Raw genomic sequence first — 13,221 nt, forward strand, 5'->3', positions numbered from 1 at the left:
GTCCCCTCACCTTCTCAGATGAAGCATTGGAAAAAGGCTCTCCAGGTTGCACACTGCATGTTTTTCACACCTGAAGTATTCAGGTTCCTGACAGAAACTTGTTTCTCTCCCAGGTCATAATCCATTTTACTGATGGTGTAGATGAGCCAATAAATCAGCTGGAGGATGCTTCCTCTACTTTACACTCAGAAGGTAATTTTTTTGCTCTTCCAGGCAGTGATTATAGTCCATGTTAAGACGTAGCCCATTTTACCACCACTTCTCCTAAATTCATCTGCTTTTGATAGTAAGAGCTAAGGATTTTGTGAGTTCTGCATGCACTTGCTGTTCTTCACTGCCTTCCTGTGATGTTTTAGCTGCCTGCAGCCACCTGAGCAAGTGGGCACCTTACACTGGATGTGTCTGAAGATGCTTGTTCTCTATCGAAAAGGCTCTGTTTGCAATCAAAGATGTGGATAACCATGTGTTATCTCAGAGGAGAGGGATAACACATGGTTAGCACCTTTCCCCATCACAAAGCCCCTTCTGCTTCTCCCTGCCAGGAGTCAACGCTCTCATCTTCGTGGGGCTGGACCGAGTGACCAACTTTGACAGAGTGATGCAGCTGGAGTTTGGCCGTGGCTTTACCTACAACAGACCACTCAGAGTTAATCTGCTGGACTTGGATTTCGAGCTGGCAGAGCAGCTTGTAAGTGACTTGGCACAGGCAGTGCTGCCTTGTAATGCTGGAGGAAAGCCCACGGGTGGATGTCCTGCAGGGCTGAGCCGTGGCTGGATTACACCCTCTTGGCTCTGCTCCTCTCCCCTCCCTGCCTCATGTCAGCTCCTTTCACAGATGCCACAGCAAACAAAGTTCAGAGCAGATCACAGTCTCTTCCCACTCCTGAAGAAACCCTACTCTGGCCAAGGCTTTAGGTCAAATGGGATGGGATAAGATGCCATCAAAAGCTGCAGTGCCAAAAACCCGCCCTCTGCCTGTGTTTACTCTCTTGGTTTTTTTAGCCTTACAGTAATGCCCTGTCAGTGCTAAACCTCTTGTAGGAGCATTGCTTTCGAGGTTTCTTTCCCTGATCTCATGCACTGCCTGCATTTTAGACATGCTTTTACAACTCTTTAAGTCCCTTCCAACCTAACCCATTCCATGATTCTTTCTTCTTCATAGGTTTACTTGTTTCCCAATGCATAGTCCCTCTCAAGTGTTGAGTTAATTTGCTGTCAGCCTCAGTATGTCCAGCTCCTCCCAACTCCTCAGCTGCTACCAGCACGATTGAGCTCCTTTTCCAATAGATTTAATAAGATTGGGCTTAACCACTGGTCCCTGTGGTAACCTTGCTGGGCCCTTCCCCACAAATCAAAGTGCAGCCACTTGTGAGTGAGCCTTGGGTTTTGAGATAAGAGTTGGTCCTCAGCCCCTCCCCAGGTAGTTCAGCCTAGAAAAATCCTTCCAAAATGTAAATGTGCAAAGCTGGCAGGAAACGTTTGCAGCCAGCAATGTACTTGGCAAAGAAAGTGATTTTTCCCCTCTTTTTTCTGTTGAATGATGTAAAACCAAGCTGTGGTTTCTCTGAGTCCATATCATCCTTTTTAACCTTTTATTTTTCTCCTTTACTGTGTGCTTGCAAACTGTTCTCAGCCTGTGGGTTGTTGGTGAGCTGCTCACTGCAGTAACTTTCTCATGGCCTGCTCCACAGCCTGGATTTTTTCCTTTGGAGATGGGATTTCTCTCTTCAGTGACAGGCACAACTCTGGGGACTGGTGTCCTATTACATGCACTCAACATGCACTCCTGCCCCATGCAGTTTCTGTTTAAACTGTTCCCTCTGGTGTCCAAAATCAGGTGTGGGGGCTCTGGCAGGTTTCTAATGCTTTCACTTCCAATTTTTCCTGCAGGATAACATCGCAGAGAGGACGTGCTGCAAGGTCCCCTGCAAGTGCTCAGGGCAGAGAGGGGACAGAGGTGTGCCAGGCCCTATAGGACCAAAGGTAGGTCACTTCATCTGGGGATGAAGGGTCCCTGTGCACAGGAACCTGGTGGTGATGTGCAGGTCATGTTGTTGCAGTGGGTGGTGTTAATGGGGAGATCAGCTCCCTTTACTCTCCCCCCATTTGAAAACTGACCCTGGGACATGCAGAGCAATTGAGGGCTGCTCTTCTTCCCTTTCTCCACAGTCTCAGTGCTGCAAAACATCCAAGAGGGCAGGGATAAATGTCTGGAAAGACAGGTGAAACGTGCTGTGAAACAATTTAAGGACATCAAAAGGAGATGATATCTCTCATTAGCACATATGGCCAAGCAGCTGCTTTGTGCTTATCTAGGGAAACCTTGAATATCAATCACAGAACTATGAAGGAAATTCACAATTTTTTTTTTGTTGTCCTCTAGGGTGTCACAGGGGATCTTGGCTACGGAGGCTACCCTGGTGATGAAGGAGGACCGGTGAGTGACTGCCCCTGTTCCAGTGGGAACCACACCATAGTCAAGTGTTTGGAGAGATTTCCACTAAATGAAAAGCCTTCAAACTTTTTTCCTTCTGGGAATGTGGATTTGGCTTAGAAGAGACAGCAGAACTCTGGGTTTCCCACACCTGACATGCTGGGTTGCTGGTCCCAGCTTCTCCTGAGAGAACATCAATAGGGATTCTTGAGAGCTGGAGAAGGATGATGGGGGAATAACTCCCATTATTTGATTATTTGACCCATCTCTCTGCTATTCCCCAAGGCAAATAAAATCCTCAACTTCATAAAATCTTCAGTCTATGCCAAAGTTATCCACACCTCCTGCAGCTGAAAGATTTGAGTTAGTCCAAAAGTGGAACCAAGAGTGATGTTCCTATCCCTCACACGGCAGGCAACGTGAATCCCATGAACTCTTACTAGCACTCTTCATCCAAACTCTGCATGAATCCCACGTCAGCCCTGGAATAAACATCCCTCCATGCATCACTCCCAAGGGCTGAAGCTGAGGCCAAGGGGCTGACGGTGCTCATGGCTTTTCCAACAGCACAGGCAGGTGCCAAAGGCTGCTGTGAGACATCACATGCCAGGCAATGGCTTCCTGGGGCTTGAGGGTCAGGATGGGATTAGACATCTGTGCACAGCTCTGAGGGCTTCATCTTGTCATTCTGATTTTGAAAAAGAAGTTTCACAAAGCTCTTTCACAGCTGAGGGGCTGGGAAGGATGTTTCTCTCTTGATGATGCAGTTGGTCTCTACATGAGGAATGTTGTGGGCAAGAGATGATGGGGTGGCCAGGCAAAACCTGTTGCTCCTGTGACTCCAAGCCACCTCCTGTGACAGGTAGCCACAGAAACAGGCTTAACAGGCAACTCCTGACTGCTGTTTTTTCCCCCTCTATGCACCAGGGGGAGCGTGGACCACCGGGTGTGAATGGGACACAAGGTTTCCAGGGATGCCCCGGGCACAGAGGAACAAAGGTACGTGTGGAACAAGCCTGCTCAGAGCAGACCCAGAGTCCAGGGGCTGGGAGTCCCCCAGGGGTAACTCCTCTGCTTCAGTAGGTCACACAACCTCTGCCACATGCCCTTGAGTGGTTGTGTCCACCTGGCCAGGCACCAGGGCTTTCAGAGGCTGTTGTGGCTTTGGTGTTGCTATGAAGAACAAAAAGAGACCCAGGCTCAATCCACAGACAAGGATGATCTATCTTCTGCAGTCTGGCTCTGGGGGAAAGATTTGGGAAGAGCTGGATGTGCGTGTCTTGGCACAGGGCTGGGACAGTGAGTGGGTGGAACTCTGCTGCTGGGGTAAGAGGGAGACAATTGAGCCATGGCTGAGGCTTTAAAGAGGAACCTTGAGCTAATGGTCCAGGACAGCAGCTGCACCCCAAGCCAGAAAAGGTGGTGAAACATATAATGTTTATGGGAAGTAGTGAAATTAAGGGGATGTTTCCTACCATTTGCTCTGACAACATGATCCTCTGGCAGGGAGAAGAGGAATGCATGAACCAAGCCCATTAGCTGAGATACTGAGTCTCATTAAAAATCTGTTCAGCCTTGGACAAAAGCACTAGACTGGCTCTGGATTAACATAAAAATGAGTCTAGGGAGAAACAAAAGTCAGGGAAGGAAGAGTTGTGACATATTTCATTGGATCAGCTGGATTAACCCCCATGCCCCACATATTTTATCTTGTCACTAGTGTTGGGGAGGCAGCTGAAGACAAACATTGACATAAGAGAAATTAGGGAAAGTCCTGTCCTGATGATGGCTCTGGGTCTGCCACCAAGCCCAGCCCTCCTTCTCCACTGCTTTCTCTGGCAGTGAGCTGGACAAAAGTGGAGTAACTCTCTTTTTTATCTCCTTAGGGTTCTCGGGGATTCCCAGGAGAGAAGGTAGGGAGCTATTTCCTCATGCCACAGCAGTGAGCATGAGTGTGTGGCACATCAGTATCCCCCTTCCCCTTCCCCCCTTCCTCTCAGTGAGCATTTGCCCCTTGCCTCCCTTCCACAGGGTGAACTGGGAGAAATGGGTCTGGATGGCATTGATGGAGAAGAGGTCAGTAATTTTAATTGTTTTTCTCTTACTGACTTGGTGCTTCAGTCAAGCGTCTAAAAAGCACCTTGGAAGTGGCAAATATTCTAAAATCTTTTTCTTTTTTTTAGGGAGACAAGGGTTTGCCTGGCTCCTCTGGAGAGAAGGGATATTCTGGCAGGAGGGTAGGCTTCAATCCCATTTACAGTGGGGCTAAATGATGGTGTAGAGGTGGATTTGAGCCAGGGGAGGGTGCAAAGCCATCATGGGCTGAGGGCTGGGCAGAGATGCTCTCAACAAGCAAGAGCTGCTCTTCCTAACTCTCCATCTCTTCCCACAGGGAGATAAGGGAGTCAAGGGAGAACGAGGGGAACGAGGCGACCGTGGGCTCCGTGGAGATCCGGTAAATCCTGCTAAGGCTTCTTCTCGATTTTCCACCCACTTCCCACTGATCCTGGGGTCATCAGAGAGGGTGGCTCTGACTTATTAAAGGCTGTTTGACAGTGGCAGGTCCCATGACAGAGCAAGGACTCAGAGGTGACACGTGGGTACCACGTGGTACCAACCCATCAATCACTGCTTCACCATATTAAAATTCACCTTCCTCGTCTTCTTCAGTATTATTTCTTAGTTGAAAAGATGTGTCTGTCTGAATACACCAGCAATAATTCATCTATTTCAGTCAAAAAAGGAAAAAAAAGAAGAGTTGGTTCTCAGCTCTAGCTGAGAACCCTCTCAGTTTATGAGATTTGATTTTCATGTCCCACTTACACAGATGTTTCTCATTGCTCTGTTGCTTTCAGGGAGATTCAGGAGCTGATAATACTCAACGGGGCCCCAGAGGACAAAAGGGTGAAATTGGACCAATGGTAAAATTTCTTTGTTGTCTTGTGTTGGTTTTTTTGGTTTTTACAACAAAATGGGCCAGATAAAGGGAGAAAAAAGGATGCTGCCAAAAAGATGCAAGTTCCTTAAAGTCATCATGCCTTGTTAGATGGAATATTGTTTTCCACTAGAAAATGTTGTTGCTTTGCAACCAAAACTTTCTCTGGGAAGATGTCAGTTTAGAAGATGTTTTGTCAAAAAAGCACCTTTTAAATTTTTTTTATTATCATTTTACAATGCCTTTTTGGGATATTGTCTCTGAAAAGAACTTGGAAATTACTTTTGTATGTTCTCATGGGTCATATGTAAAAACAGAGAATTGATTAGATTACACCAAATCTAAACCTCCTGATTCACCTGAAACCTCTGCAAGGAAAAAACCCCCACACACTCCTTGGAAAATTTCAAAACCCATCTGTTTTCACATCAGCTCACAATTAAAAATGCATCCTAATTTGTCAGAAGGCATTTCCCAAAGAATAGTAATGTTGATTTCTGCTGGCCCAGAAACTTGATGGAAAGTCTCTGTGAGTTGTTAGAAGGATTCCTAATAAAGGCAGGACTATTAACTTGTGTGAAAGCATGAAAAGAGCCATTTTTAGAGAACTGAATGTATTTTCTCAGTGCCTGCTCATCTCAGGGCTCTCACTTGAGTTTTGTTTTTCCCTTAGGGAGATCCTGGACCAGCAGGGCCAGAGGGCCAAGACGGTGAAGTGGGGAGGAGGGTGAGTTGAGTTGCCAGACCTCCAGTCAGCAAGGCCCAAGCTTAGATTGACCATAACTTTTCCCCTCCTTCCTTTCCATGTATTTTGTTTCACAAACATCAGGAATTCAACTTCAAAACCCAACAAGCCACCCCAAAAATAAGAAAAAAAAAATCTCCAAAGGAAAATGCCTCATGGCTTCCTGTCTTGTTGTAGAGACTTCAAAAATCAAATTTATTCCCATGCAAAGAACTCAGTGCTCAGATCAGTGGAGTTACACAGGATTTATATATAAGACCAGGTTGGATGGTGCTTGGAACAACCTGGTCTGGTGGAAGATGTCCTTGCTCATGGCAGGAGGTTGGAATTAGATGGTCTTGAAGGTCCCTTCCAATCCAAACCAGTCTGTGATTCCATGATATGCATTTGGAAAGGCAAAAACCAAGCTGGAGCTGGGATGTCTGGGATGTGTTCCCTGCTGTGTGTCACTCCTGTCCCAGGGATGGTGACACAAACCTGACATGCATGAGGGAGCAGCTCACCTATGTGGGGGATGTGAGGAGGGAAAAAACATGCCCAAGTCTGATTTAAGAGATCTGACCACGTGGATTTCCCTCTCCCTTTCCCCCCAGGAGTTTAAAACAGCCAAATATAATTTTTGGACTATAAGAAGCATTTATCTAAAAGCAATAGGGAAAGGTGTGCTTACATAATGGATCAACAAGCCTCATTGTTCCTTCATCTGCAGGGCATGGCAGGACGGAGGGGACCCATAGGAGTAAAGGTAGGTGGTGTTGGGACATACCATGGGCCAGGCAGCCTCAGCACCCAGAGGGAAGTGCCAAGAGAAGGCACATGCAGGCTTTGCTTGTTCCTCTCTGCCTCCTCTCTCCTCCAAATTTCCCAGCTCCTCCTCAGGCTCATCTCCCTGTGTGCTCCTTGCTGGACTGGGTGCAGAGCCAACTGTCCATGTGCCTGCCTGTGTCCCACAGCATTCCCTGGTCAGAGGTTTTGTCCCCATGTGCTGCTGGGGCAGTGTAACAGGGCCAAGGCATGATGGTTGATGGCCATTGACTGCAGGAGGCAAATTGCCCCCACCAACACTGTGCCTATTATCTGCTATCACCATATCTTGGGAAAAAAAAACAAAAACAAAGAAAAAAACACAACTGAAAATCTGTTCTTCCCTGCTCTTTTTGCAGCTGTGGATCCCCTTTCCCTTCCCATGGTGCTGACCACATCTAACCTGCACTGTGCTGTTTTATACTTCCAGGGCACCAAGGGCTCACCTGGTCAGCCTGGGCCAGCTGGAGAACAAGGCATGCGAGGGCCACAGGTCAGTGAGTTCACAGCAGAGGCAAGGCCTTGCCTCATGATGCTGGGGTGTTACTTCATCACAGCCACTTCCCCAGAGAGTCCCACCCACAAAGACTGTTGGGATTTGGGTATTTTTGGGTGTGCTGTGGCCTGGCCACCCACCTGCCACCGTGTTCACACCAGCCAAGGTGTGATGTGTTTGCAAAGCATCCCTCAGACACTGCAGCGTTTGCTTCCCCTTGGATCTTGGTGTGTTTCTGCCCACGTGGGCTGACAGCCTCTCTTTTCTTCCCACACAGGGTCCCCCTGGCCAGGTTGGCACACCAGGAATCAGAGGAGAGCAGGGAGTCCCTGGACCCAGGGTAATCCTTCTGCTGCTTTCCAGATATTAGCCCAACTGTACTGTTGTTCAACTAATAAGATTCCAATGTGTCTTCACATTCCCCTCTCCTAGGGCTCCAGCTCTGCTCCAGTCTCTTCTAACACACTCTTCCAGCATGATTCTCCTCTCAACTTATGCTTAGGACTCCTTGATCAAGATTCACAGAAGAGAAAGAGCTAAAAGCAACCACAGAGGGGTCAGGACTTCAGTGTTTGGCCCATTATTGCAATTTTAGTTAAAGAGGATCTCTGAGTGACTGGTGGGGCACCTCTGTGATGTTTCATCCTCTGAAGCCAGAGCATGACCATCTCACATGCCTGCAGGGGCCACCCCATGTATTTATTTCTCCCTCCTGCTGTATTTCAGCCACACTTCACATAAAGCCACATTGCATTTCCCCAGCATGATTTTCCCTCTCCTGCTTTCCCGTGAGTGTTCTCTTAGGGACAATATAAATTGCTGCTGACATTTGCATTGAACTGAGCTGGACCTCCAGCTCCTCCCAAACATGAAGCAGACTTCTGAATTTCCTGAGGTGTTTTGAGAGACACCAGCCCTAGCAGTCAGTACATGATTTCTGTGGCCATCCAGTTCCCTAGTTCCTGGCACCCGAGTTTCCTTGAACGTTGCCAACATGCCTCACCCCATTTCCATTCCAGGCTGGGAGTGGACCTCCAGGACCCCCAGGAGATCGTGGCAGGATTGGTCCCCTGGGAAGGAAGGTATGCCTTCAGGAGCACTGGGCACCAGCAACTAAAGCTGCATTTAAAAGCTGATGGATTTTGCATGGGCTTAAAGAAACACATGAGATTAATGTCTTGGGCTTGCACAGTGTGGACAGAAGCAGCTCTGTGCTCATTGCCTCATTAGGTTTCCATTTCAGTGAACAGAAAGTAACTGAGCAACTGAGATTCCCAAATCAACTTTCCTGGGCAGATTCTCAGGAAATGCCCATGTGGGAAGGTTTATCTTTCCTGAAATCACCAAAGATCCCACAAAAGAGCATGCACATGGCAGCATTGCAGGCTGGGCAGGTCCAGTCATGCCTTTCTGCCACAAGGAGGGCTGCAGACTGCTCTGTGAGAAGAAACCAGTGTTGATGGGGTGGGGAAGGCTCAGAGTAGCCTGGAGTTTCAGCACATGCTTTAACAGATGCTCCTCTTTTTTAGGGTGAGCCTGGAAACCCTGGACCCAAAGGGCCGAATGGACAGCCAGGCCCACGAGGAGAGATGGTGAGTGTGGCCATGCCTTCACACCTCTAAAGACACTTTAGGAACTTCAGGGAACATTTAAGAGTTTCACAAAGCCCTGTGGCTTGAGTGGGTTCTTTCTATTAGTGCTGCTGGACCTGTGGGGTTTAAGTTGTTTACATATCACATATCATTTACATATTAGTGACTCTGGCTTTCCAATTTCAGGGTGATGATGGACGAGATGGAATTGGTGGCCCAGGTCCTAAAGGCAGGAAGGTAGGTGTATGCTCAGCATTCCCCCCTCCTCAACAAGGACAAGGAAGCAGCCAAGACCTCCAGTGCAGATGGAGGAGGGCATTTTCTTGAACATATCCAAATTAACCTTTTTTGTTGTTTCAGGGAGAACGTGGCTTCGTAGGTTACGCAGGGCCAAAGGTGGGTGCAGCCCATGAGCTGTGCATTTATTTTCCAAGCAATTTTCCATGGGTTTGTGCAGGTTTAGAGCTGCTCTTTGTGGTTTTCCCACTCCTAGGGTGGACCTGGTGACCGTGGTGTTGCTGGAGGCCCTGGCCCCAAAGGAAACAGAGGCCGCAGAGTAAGTTGGACCATGGTACAAATTTTCCCTTCTGCATGAATGCCCTGAAAGATGGACACATCTTTCCCTCCAAGTGCTCCTGGGAGTCCTCTTGTAGATGTTCATGGAGGGGACTTCTCTGCTCTCTCTTTCTAGGGAAATGCAGGAGTACCTGGGACACCCGGTCAGAAAGGAGAGATTGGATACCCTGGGCCATCTGTAAGTGTTCATTGCATTGCTGAGTGGTTTCATGTAATGGTCCCTGTGGGTTCCAGGGGTTGAAAAATATGTCCATCACTGTCTCCTGCTGATTTCAAGTTGGGGAAATCCCTCTTTATTTGTCTTGGATGTGTCTCTATAAATTTTTAAGCAGCTGTTTATTGCTGACAAATATTTACCCTCCCTCAAACCAAAAGAGAAAGTCAAGAGATATGCTCTTAGCAGGCATTAAGAATTCCCCATGGCAATATGCCCCTTAAAATTCCTTCTAGGAGATTCTCATCTCTTTATCATTCCCCACCCCACACAGGATATGAGCCATGACCAATTCTGGCTGGCACAAGGCTCCCTAGAAAGGCCAAGGTGAACTTGGAGCATCATAACTCATAGAATGGTCTGGGTTGGAAGGGACCTTAAAGACCATCCAGTTCCAACCTCCCTTTTGGGTTTGGCCTCAGCTAGGTTTATTCCTCACACAGAAGAGCCCTGCACTCTGTTTCTGGAAACACAGCTGAAAACAGGCAGATTTTCCCTTGGCTCCTGCATGACCCATGGTTCAGGAGTTAATTCTGACAGGTTTCATAAGGCACCCTGGAGATACACTTTGCACTCAACTTCTCTAATTCTTTGAAACAGGGCCTTAAAGGCGAGAAAGGAGAATCCAGAGATGTAAGTGTGGCACAATTTCTCTCTTGTTTTGGAACACCCCTGGGTTGGCTGTGGGACTTATTTCTCTCCCCCCCTTTCTTTATTTCCTAAAGCAATGTGCGCTGGTGCAGAACATCAAAGACAAATGCCGTGAGTACCTCCTCAGTGCTTTGCTAAGCCCCCCTCTCTACCCTTATTTGCCCATCATGTTACGAGAATGGCACTGACCAAGCTGTTTTGTCCTGTCCATCTTTCCCACAGCTTGCTGCTATGGTAAGTCTCATTCAGTCCTTTAAACCCCAGGGTGGCTGCCTGTTGCTCTCCCCACATATGAAGGATTTACTGAGGACACAGTCCTTGAATCCTGACAGCTGCTTGAGGCATGACTTGTTCCTGATGCCCATTCCCAACAGGTCCCAAGGAGTGCCCTGTCTACCCAACCGAGCTGGCCTTTGCTATTGACACCTCCTCGGGCGTCGTGAGGGAGGTTTTCAACAGGATGAAGCAAACCGTGCTCAGAGTGGTCAACAACTTGACCATCGCCGAGAGCAACTGTCCCCGTGGGGCACGGGTGGCCCTGGTCACCTACAACAACGAGGTCACCACCGAGATCCGCTTTGCTGACGCCAGGAAGAAATCCAGCCTCCTGCAGCAGATCCAAAACTTCCAGGCAACGCTGACCACGAAGCCACGCAGCCTGGAGACCGCCATGTCCTTCGTGGCCAGGAACACCTTCAAGCGTGCCCGCAGTGGCTTCCTGATGAGGAAGGTGGCTGTCTTCTTCAGCAACGGGGACACCAGGGCGTCCCCGCAGCTCAACGATGCTGTGCTGAAGCTCTACGACGCCGGGGTTGTGCCGGTGTTCCTCACCAGCAGGCAGGATGCAGTGCTTGCCAGAGCTCTGGAGGTTGGGGTCCTTCACCCTTTATTTTCTGCTCATCTGTCTGATTTCATGGTGTTGGATGCCACAAGCAATGCTTGGCTTTCAAAGGCTTCTCAAATGTGGAAGGCTGGCCAAACTCATCCATCTATTAGGAGGGAAATGCTAATTTTGTAATCCCCACAGCACATGCTGGGAAATGCTAGTGAGACTACTCTTTTCCCAGGCCATGGCTCCAGGGTGCCAAATGTGGGATGAAACAGAAGGAAAGGTCTGACAGAAAGGCAAAGGGTGGGAAGGTGGGAGTTCATTAGCTTTGTTGGCAGAGGGAGAGTGGACAGACAGAGATTAAAAGGCACAAAAAAGCCCCAGATAAACTCACTGAGCACTGGTTCAAGTGGTCTCTTTTCTTGAAGTTTGTGACTCTAAACTGACATCGGGGACATGAGGCTCCTCCAAAAGGGATCACCAAGAGCATTGTGCTGAGCAGAGAATTCCTCAGAGTTGTGGGGTGCCCTGCCCTCCCCTGAGCTGAGAGGAGCAGAAGGCAGCATTACTGACTCTGTGTGTTTCTGTTTCCATCTCACCAGATCAACAACACAGCGGTTGGTCACGCCATTGTTCTTCCAACCAGCGGCGGACAGCTGAATCAAACCATCCAGAGGCTTTTGACTTGTCACATTTGTTTGGGTAAAGCATCCAATTTCTCCTCTAGACAGTTCCAAACCCTTCTGGCCACGCAGCAGTCAGTTGTAAAAAGGAAAGCCCAACTTGGGAGTCGGCCCTTCTGTTGATGGATACAAGGGATTCCTGGGTTGAGCAGAAAACATTGGCATTGTGAATGAGGTTTGCTGGGCGTTCTCTGCTTTGTGAAGAGAAGCTCCTTTTTTGTCTGGTTGCCACTTTTACAGCCCAAATACTGATAGCTAAGTTCTCTAAAAGATGGCCTTCTGCCACTTATGACAGAGTGCTTCAGGGATCCCCTTGGACAAAGGAGCACATAAAAAATACTGAACACATGACTGAATGTGTTGTGGGATGAAATTACTTTGGTATCAATGGACCAGTGAATGTCCATGGCTTGATGGTATTTCATGTGACATAAGAGATGTTTACAGGGATGAGGGAGGGTTGTGTTTGGGTCCTGCAGGTGAAACCCCCTGTGTTTCTTCCCCAGATGTGTGTGACCCCCATCCCAGCTGTGCTGGAACTGGCCAGAGACCTGCCTTCCGAGACAGAAGGGCAGCCCCCACTGACGTGGACACGGACATAGCCTTCATCCTGGACAGCTCCGAGTCCACCACCCCCCTGCAGTTCAGCGAGATGAGGAAGTACATTTCCCACATTGTAACCAACCTGGAGATCAGCTCAGAGCCAAAAGTATCCCAGCACCACGCCAGAGTGGCCGTTCTCCAGCAAGCTCCTTACGAACATGAAACCAACTCAAGCTTCCCACCAGTGAAAACTGAGTTCTCACTCACTGATTATGCATCCAAAGAGAAGATCATTAATTATCTCCACAACCAAATGACCCAGCTCCATGGCACGAGGGCTCTGGGAAGTGCAATCGAACACACAATCGCTCATGTCTTCGAAAGCGCGCCAAGCCCTCGGGATCTAAAAGTCATCGTTCTGATGATGACTGGAAAAGTGAACAAAAAAGAACTTGAGCACCTGCAGAGGGCTGTCATCAGTGCAAAATGCAAAGGGTACTTCTTTGTTGTCTTGGGCATTGGCAGGAAGGTGAATGCCAAGAACATCTACAGCCTTGCCAGCGAGCCCAACGACGTGTTCTTCAAGCTGGTTGATAAACCAGGAGAGCTCCATGAAGAGCCCTTGCTGCGTTTTGGGACACTGCTGCCATCCTTTATCAGAAGTAAGTGCAACATCCTGCAGCCCATGTGTCATGGAAGGGGCAACACATGGCCTCTGA

At 48.4% G+C, this 13,221-nt stretch overlaps 1 protein-coding gene across 11 annotated transcripts in view; it reads left to right on the plus strand.

Annotated features, from left to right (window-relative positions):
• The window catches only part of COL6A3 (collagen type VI alpha 3 chain), a 57,714-nt gene that overhangs the window by 33,581 nt on the left and 10,912 nt on the right, over window positions 1-13,221 (plus strand). For all 11 annotated transcript variants that reach the window (XM_018911828.3, XM_018911832.3, XM_009088196.4 and 8 more), the window contains 26 exons: window positions 114-192; window positions 543-688; window positions 1,891-1,983; window positions 2,384-2,437; window positions 3,362-3,433; window positions 4,321-4,347; window positions 4,466-4,510; window positions 4,618-4,671; window positions 4,827-4,889; window positions 5,290-5,355; window positions 6,043-6,096; window positions 6,824-6,859; window positions 7,349-7,411; window positions 7,692-7,754; window positions 8,434-8,496; window positions 8,944-9,006; window positions 9,193-9,243; window positions 9,367-9,402; window positions 9,500-9,562; window positions 9,698-9,760; window positions 10,397-10,429; window positions 10,522-10,558; window positions 10,670-10,681; window positions 10,822-11,315; window positions 11,879-11,978; window positions 12,466-13,164. In XM_018911828.3, coding sequence (XP_018767373.3) covers window positions 114-192; window positions 543-688; window positions 1,891-1,983; window positions 2,384-2,437; window positions 3,362-3,433; window positions 4,321-4,347; window positions 4,466-4,510; window positions 4,618-4,671; window positions 4,827-4,889; window positions 5,290-5,355; window positions 6,043-6,096; window positions 6,824-6,859; window positions 7,349-7,411; window positions 7,692-7,754; window positions 8,434-8,496; window positions 8,944-9,006; window positions 9,193-9,243; window positions 9,367-9,402; window positions 9,500-9,562; window positions 9,698-9,760; window positions 10,397-10,429; window positions 10,522-10,558; window positions 10,670-10,681; window positions 10,822-11,315; window positions 11,879-11,978; window positions 12,466-13,164 — 2,629 coding nt within the window. The remainder of the gene's footprint in view (window positions 1-113; window positions 193-542; window positions 689-1,890; window positions 1,984-2,383; window positions 2,438-3,361; window positions 3,434-4,320; window positions 4,348-4,465; window positions 4,511-4,617; window positions 4,672-4,826; window positions 4,890-5,289; window positions 5,356-6,042; window positions 6,097-6,823; window positions 6,860-7,348; window positions 7,412-7,691; window positions 7,755-8,433; window positions 8,497-8,943; window positions 9,007-9,192; window positions 9,244-9,366; window positions 9,403-9,499; window positions 9,563-9,697; window positions 9,761-10,396; window positions 10,430-10,521; window positions 10,559-10,669; window positions 10,682-10,821; window positions 11,316-11,878; window positions 11,979-12,465; window positions 13,165-13,221) is intronic.

The sequence above is a fragment of the Serinus canaria genome (genome assembly GCF_022539315.1).
Source record: "Serinus canaria isolate serCan28SL12 chromosome 7 unlocalized genomic scaffold, serCan2020 HiC_scaffold_29, whole genome shotgun sequence".
Taxonomy (NCBI): Eukaryota; Metazoa; Chordata; class Aves; order Passeriformes; family Fringillidae; genus Serinus; species Serinus canaria.